Source organism: Sciurus carolinensis, chromosome 12 (genome assembly GCF_902686445.1).
Source record: "Sciurus carolinensis chromosome 12, mSciCar1.2, whole genome shotgun sequence".
NCBI lineage: Eukaryota > Metazoa > Chordata > Mammalia > Rodentia > Sciuridae > Sciurus > Sciurus carolinensis.
The window spans coordinates 22,790,164-22,797,613 of NC_062224.1; the positions used below are offsets into that span (position 1 = coordinate 22,790,164).

The window sequence follows — 7,450 nt, forward strand, 5'->3', positions numbered from 1 at the left end:
ACCTGCTATCCCAGCCACTGAGGAGACTGAGGCAGGGGGTTCACAAGTTCAAGGTCAACCTGAACAAAATTAGTGAGGCCCTAAGGAACTTAGTGAGATCCTGTCTCAAAATAAAAAATAAAAAAAGGGGCTGGGAATGTGACCTAATGGTTAAGTGTCCCTGGGTTCAATCCGTGCTATGAAATAAAAAATATATATATATATATATATATGTACGTAAGTTATATATATAAATGAACCTTGTCCAATGCAAGTACCTTCCATATAGAGATAAAATACAACTTTGGGTATTATAATTCAGTACCCATTACATCCTAAACACAAAGAGGCTTAGAGATGTTATTTTTACAGCTTACAAAAGTATTGTCACATACATTATCTCGTTCATTCTTACAACAATCCTGTGGGCTAGGGATGCACAAGAGGAGAGAGTTAATACTGTGAAAACAAAAGAAGAAAAAGAATAAGATGTCCAACAGCTACTTTTCTACTCTCTACAAACGTGACGGGCTGACAGATCTGGTTCCATTAGAATGTTCTAGGCCAGACTATGAGGGAAATGACTAAACAGACTCCATTTTGCTCTGAGACTCCATGTTATGTAGGAAATAAGCTTCTCCCATGGGAACACCCTGCCTCTGTACCCCTCATCAGTTACTTAGTGTGACATGTTTAACAATACAGAATAATAATTCCTATGTAAAGAAAAATTGCTCTCTTTTGATTCCTATTGTTCTTAAACAATGTACCATGTGAACAGTGATTGTGTGGATGTTTGTAACCATTCTTTAATTTGTACTTAGGTAAGGGTCATTTTGACCCTCTTCCCCCTCTGTTGATGATCTCATGATATTAGTTTGTAATTTCGAATCATAGCAGCAGACACTTATGATTGATGTGATTTTTGGTATAAGAACCCCTACAACCGGTGGTCGGGGCTGTTCTCCCAATAGCCATTTCTGGGGGCATTGTGTGAGACAGTCAGCTGGCCAGCTTAATAAAGACTCTCAAATTTGAACTTCTCAGTGCTGATGGGTCTGTTCTTAAGTTGCGCCCCATAACACTGCAATGTGTGATCTTGGATTTTTAAGTTTCTTTTTCCTCTTACTTACGGATTCATGTGCATGGATATTATACCTGGTTCTGCTGAACTGTACTTAATTCCCTCTCACCTCAGTTTTCTTTATCAGTTCATACCTCAAAACTTATGGAAATGCTTTGACATTTATTTTCAAGTTTCATTTTTAAAACTCTTTAAAAATTAAAACATTGTATATATAGCTAAAGTCTCCCTGAAAGCAAAACAAAGACTAGGTCACTCCCCATATCAGTGAACCACAGCAGAATGCAAATCTTAATATTATGAAAATGGGCACAAAATAAACAAGATATAAGGGAAAATGGGGATAGGGTGAGCTTAAATTGTGGTTTCCAATTCCTAAAAATTTTCTGAGAACTGAAAATTTTTTTTGTTTTTGCAATCTCCTGTTAAATGACATGTTCAGTCATGTTTTCTTATTTACTCTTAATTATGCTCTAGTTATTCTTTATATAATGGAAAAACTGATTTTATTAGTATCGCCAATGCCAAAAAGCCTTTAAAACAATTAAAATATTTCATAAAGCATAAAGATATTTTCACATTAGCGACAATCATAGCAAATACATTTCTTGGCATAGAGGCACAGTCTGGAGTTTAAAATATTCCCAGCTGCAAGATTATGTATATAAAACTACCATTGTTAAGTAATAGTGGATTAATCAAATTAAAAGTTATACTATAAGATAAAATGGAAATAATTTACTCAGAAGATTCATATTTAAATCATCTTTATTTATATAATATTATTTTTGGAATTCTAATTGAATTAAACTTTGGTTGAAGCAAAAATACAATAACTAAAAGCAGTTAAACTAAAAATGAGATGTCATATTTTGAGGAGATATCAAATATATTGTCAGGATTCATGTTGTGAGGCTCACTTAAGGTGGAATCAGCCCTGAAGGGAATTCGCTTCTCCTCTCAGAATGTGGGGGTAGGGGGGAAAAATCCAGCTCTTGGCGGAGGATGAGGAAAACGCCTCAGTGAACAGACATTTTTGAATTGGACTGGAGGTGGTTCTCCTGGTTCCGATGGTCTTCCATAATAATAATATCCATGTTGCCGTCTTCCATAATAATAATATCCATGTTGCCGTTGTATCCATGTTGGATCAGAATGTGGTCGGCCTTGTGGAGGGATCATCATCTTATGTTCCAGTTCCCATGGCGATGACAGGGGCCCAGTGCCAGCAGGCGCTCTGTGTGGATCACTTACTATACCAGAGCTTGCTTCTCCTCTTTCATTGTTAATGTGATGGTCCAGAGGATCCTCTGGGCCTCCTGAGCCTCTTCCTCCTTTCCCTGGATATAAAGGTGACAATCTGGGTGGACCCTTCTTTTTGAAGGGAAAAGCTCTCATTTCAGATGAAGGTCCACTCAGTGGTGAGGGACCATATGGGGACTGCCCTCTGGCAAATGCTGTATTGAAGACATTAGGTGCATATGGATCTTCTAAAAGTTTAAATTGCAACTCCATGTCAGTTAACTTTTGTCTCTTGTTAGCGTTTACTGTCTTGAAATAGTTGAGGTTTTTTTCAGCTCTCCAAGCTGCTAACGCATTGTCCTGTGCTTTTTTCTCATAGAATATACTCCGCCTCTCATAATAATGCACGATGGTATCCAACTCTTCATCAAGATCTTTGGCTCGATTTCTGTAGGTCTCCAGTTCTTTAGCTGCATGGTTGATCTTTCTCTCGACTTCGGAAAACCTCTCCTCTTCCTCCAAACGGCACTTTTTCTCTACTATTAATTTCCTGTGGAGTTTCAATGTATTTTCTTGGTGTTCTTCCATCTTTAATTTAAATTTCTCCTGAAGTTTCTGATTCTTGTTTTCAAATTGTGTGTTTTCTGACTGCAAAGATTCTTGTTCGTTCTGCAGATTTTTTATACGTTCTCTCAGATCTTCTTTTGTTTTATCTACTTCCGATAATAAAGTGTACATTTGACGTCTTTCTCCTTCTAAGGTGTCTAAGGAGGCATTTAACTCAGCTGCATAAAGCAGCTCCTTCAAGGCTTCTTTTGGTTGATTACCTAAGTGAGCACCAATTTCTAATTCACTCTTCCTCTCCATCTCCAAGTTACCATCACCTGTTAGGTCTTCTCCAGGCACAGGAGACTGATCTTTGATCTTCAGCAAGCGTTCGGTCAGAGACTTAATGTGACTTTCTTTATCACTTAGAACTTGTTCTGCCTGTATTTTAGAATTTTTGAGTGTTATTTTCTGTTTTCTAAGGTCACTCACTTTTTCCTTCCACACTTCAGCTTCTCGTAAAAGGTGTTTCTGACTTTCCTGCAGTTGGTAATTTTCGTTCAAAGTCTCTTTTATTGCTTCCTTAAGGTCTTCTTCGTTCATTTGAACTAGTCTTAAGGTTGTTTTATCTTCAGTTACTTGTGTTATGATGGATGTTGATTCGTCTTCTAGGGACTTTATCCTTTTTGATATATCTCCCATCAATTCATCCTGTTCAGAACGTTTAGATTTCTCTTCTTTTAGCTTTGTTTCTAGAGAGAGTGTTTCATCCTCTAGTTTAGATTTGGACCTATTCAGCATTTCAAGTATTATCTCCAAATACTGCACTTCTTTTGATGCCTTCTCAGGATTGGCATCCTTGAAAGACGACTGTAAGCCTTCATGCTCTTTTTGAAGAAGGCTAACTTTATCAAGTAGGTTACATTTTTTTTCAATTAGTTCAGAAAGTTCTAGAGCAAGCTTTTTTTCTCTCCTCACATAAAGCCTGCTTCTAACAGACTGAACACTTCTCCACAAAAACAAGAAAACAGTAAAAAATCCAATAGCTGCACATATTACCAGCTCTGGACGAAAGGTATCAGGATTAGGGCCTGGTCTTCCATCTTCAGGCAATGCTGGCACAACCCTGAATATTTTTTCCAGACCCAGGTCCCAGTAAGACTGAGGGGCGGCCTTTGGCCCCTCCATCGCACCAAAACTACTTTGGCAACTACATCCTGCCCAACCACGAAAATAGGCTGCGGACACTAGACTTTGGGTGGGAGCCCAAACCTGCACCTGCGACCAAGTCGATCACTAGGAACAGAATGCCTGAGGCAGGTGGGGAGCCGGGCAAACCGGCCCCAATGGGCTTTGTGACCTCACTGCCCTGTGACCTCACTGCCCCGCCCAGTCCCTCCCCCTCCACTATGACCCGCCCACACCCCAAGCCTGGCAGTTTCAAGCTGGTCCCACTGGAGCCCCCTTGCTGCCCACCCCTCTGGTTTGGGCCAGGCCACCATGGCACTTATTAAGCGCTACTTATTCTGTGCAGTCAAAATATCATCCAGTTGATATAACTAAAATTCTAAAGCTTAGTAAACCTTTTTGTAAGAGCTTTAATGCCATATATTTATAGTTGCACCACATGCCCTTTTGTTTTAATGACTCATTCCTTTCTGTCCCCTCCCCTTTCCTTCCTTTTTTCTTTTCCCTTTCCTCCCTTTCCCTTCCATCCCTGTCCTTTTCTTGCAGTGTTGGGGGTTAAACTCCAAGGCCTTGTGCATGCTAGGCAAGTTCTCTCCGACTGAGCCTCATCCCCAGCCCTGTTGACACTTTCTATGGAAGTAATTTGAATTACTTCTATAGAAAAACTCTCCTGTGAGACTATTTGAAAAGTAACTTTAGAAGAGTTTCTAACATGGGCACAAATTAGTTTTTTAAAGTACAACATATCTAATGTTTTTAAAAAGGAGGAGCTTAAAATGAGTTGTTTTTCGTGTCAGTTTTTCTAGACTACTATTTAAGAGTCTTCAAAATCTTTTTTTCAGATGTTCTTTTCTTTTGATTTCTCATAGGACTTAGAAACATCTAAATAACTTGGTGATTATGAATATATAGCAAAGAGAAGTTCAGGTATGACACTTAAATGGTTTTAGCTCCTGAGGGTGAATTATGTTGTTCAGATAAGTAGTTCATTGCTTTGTGTAAATAAAAGATATCCAAATAACATTCCTAGTAATGCTGGTATTGTTGATGAGCCAGATCTAATATTTGAAGGAAAACATTCACTAGTAGTTATTGGTTTTCTAAATATCTCTAAATACATGACAAGTTCAAAGGCATTATGCCACCATGTATGATGACACCAATTATTATTTATACTTCTATGGCCAGAGTTCAATCAGTGTAAACTAAAACACTTATCCTGTTCTGTATGGTATGAAAGTTTAGGAACTTTTTAACGAATGTAATTACATTCGTGAGGTAATGGATATGTTAATTAGTTTTATTGTAGCAGATATTCCACAATGTATATATGTGTATCAGAATCAAATTATCAGCTGGGCATAGTACCACACACCTGCTATCCCAGCCACTGAGGAGACTGAGGCAGGGGGTTCACAAGTTCAAGGTCAACCTGAACAAAATTAGTGAGGCCCTAAGGAACTTAGTGAGATCCTGTCTCAAAATAAAAAATAAAAAAGGGGCTGGGAATGTGACCTAATGGTTAAGTGTCCCTGGGTTCAATCCGTGCTATGAAATAAAATATATATATATATATATATATGTACATAAGTTATATATATAAATGAACCTTGTCCAATGCAAGTACCTTCCATATAGAGATAAAATACAACTTTGGGTATTATAATTCAGTACCCATTACATCCTAAACACAAAGAGGCTTAGAGATGTTATTTTTACAGCTTACAAAAGTATTGTCACATACATTATCTCGTTCATTCTTACAACAATCCTGTGGGCTAGGGATGCACAAGAGGAGAGAGTTAATACTGTGAAAACAAAAGAAGAAAAAGAATAAGATGTCCAACAGCTACTTTTCTACTCTCTACAAACGTGACGGGCTGACAGATCTGGTTCCATTAGAATGTTCTAGGCCAGACTATGAGGGAAATGACTAAACAGACTCCATTTTGCTCTGAGGCTCCATGTTATGTAGGAAATAAGCTTCTCCCATGGGAACACCCTGCCTCTGTACCCCTCATCAGTTACTTAGTGTGACATGTTTAACAATACAGAATAATAATTCCTATGTAAAGAAAAATTGCTCTCTTTTGATTCCTATTGCTCTTAAACAATGTACCATGTGAACAGTGATTGTGTGGATGTTTGTAACCATTCTTTAGTTTGTACTTAGGTAAGGGTCATTTTGACCCTCTTCCCCCTCTGTTGATGATCTCATGATATTAGTTTGTAATTTCGAATCATAGCAGCAGACACTTATGATTGATGTGATTTTTGGTATAAGAACCCCTACAACCCGGTGGTCGGGGCTGTTCTCCCAATAGCCATTTCTGGGGGCATTGTGTGAGACAGTCAGCTGGCCAGCTTAATAAAGACTCTCAAATTTGGACTTCTCAGTGCTGATGGGTCTGTTCTTAAGTTGCGCCCCATAACACTGCAATGTGTGATCTTGGATTTTTAAGTTTCTTTTTCCTCTTACTTACGGATTCATGTGCATGGATATTATACCTGGTTCTGCTGAACTGTACTTAATTCCCTCTCACCTCAGTTTTCTTTATCAGTTCATACCTCAAAACTTATGGAAACGCTTTGACATTTTTTTTTCAAGTAGCATTTTAAAAACTCTTTAAAATTTAACACATTGTATATATTGCCCCATAACACCACATAGCTGTTTAAAAAATCAGTCAACGCCACATTAATTACACGGAGAGATCTGAGAAATGTAGAGTGGAAGTAACAGATTACAGATCAATATGCACAATAATTACCTTCTGTGTAAATAATGCAAACATGCACACCAGATACACACATACACAATAGCGATATACACACACTATTGCATTCCCATTTATTCCTTCTGCTGGTAAGTTAAATACCCTGCACTTTCCATTTTAAACTTTTCAACACCTCCCCCCAAGTATGCTTTCATTTTTACAATATCAAAAGTATGTATTTTTGTGGGGAAAATGATCTCCCAATATTCATAGTGGCCAACTTTTGGGGATGGGATTACAGAAATTTAGATTTACTTCTGTTTGAATTTCTAAAATTTTCAAATTGAACATCTATTACTTTGATAAGAAAAACAAGGGGATTTACATGCAAATTTTGTTGAATGCAGGATCAATGTGAGAAAGGAGTTTAGAGGTCCCAGGTGAGGTATTTTCACCATTTTCCCTCTGGATGGTCGATGTTTCTGTTCAAGAATTCAGGGTTAGCTGTTGGATGCTTGATCCCCAATGCAGCAATGTTCAGAAGTGGAACTCAATAAATGATTGATCATGAGAACTTTAACTCTATCAAGAGATTAATCCATTTGATGGGTTAATAATTATTTCTTTCAGGGTTGGGGGATATAGCTGAGTTGGTAGAGTGCTTGCCTCACAAGCACAAGTCCCTGGGTTCAAT

At 38.1% G+C, this 7,450-nt stretch overlaps 1 protein-coding gene across 1 annotated transcript; it reads right to left on the minus strand.

The window, feature by feature from the left end:
• Positions 1 to 2,023: 2,023 nt before the first annotated feature.
• On the minus strand, positions 2,024 to 4,039 carry LOC124961155 (melanoma inhibitory activity protein 2-like). The gene has a single exon (XM_047519895.1). It carries the CDS (start codon positions 4,037 to 4,039, stop codon positions 2,024 to 2,026), a length of 2,016 nt encoding a protein of 671 aa, XP_047375851.1.
• Positions 4,040 to 7,450: the final 3,411 nt, after the last annotated feature.

What these genes read in the sequence shown, in the direction of transcription:
- LOC124961155 (XM_047519895.1), bottom strand. Translation starts at nt 4,039, where the DNA reads ATGGAGGGGCCAAAGGCCGCCCCTCAGTCTTACTGGGACCTGGGTCTG.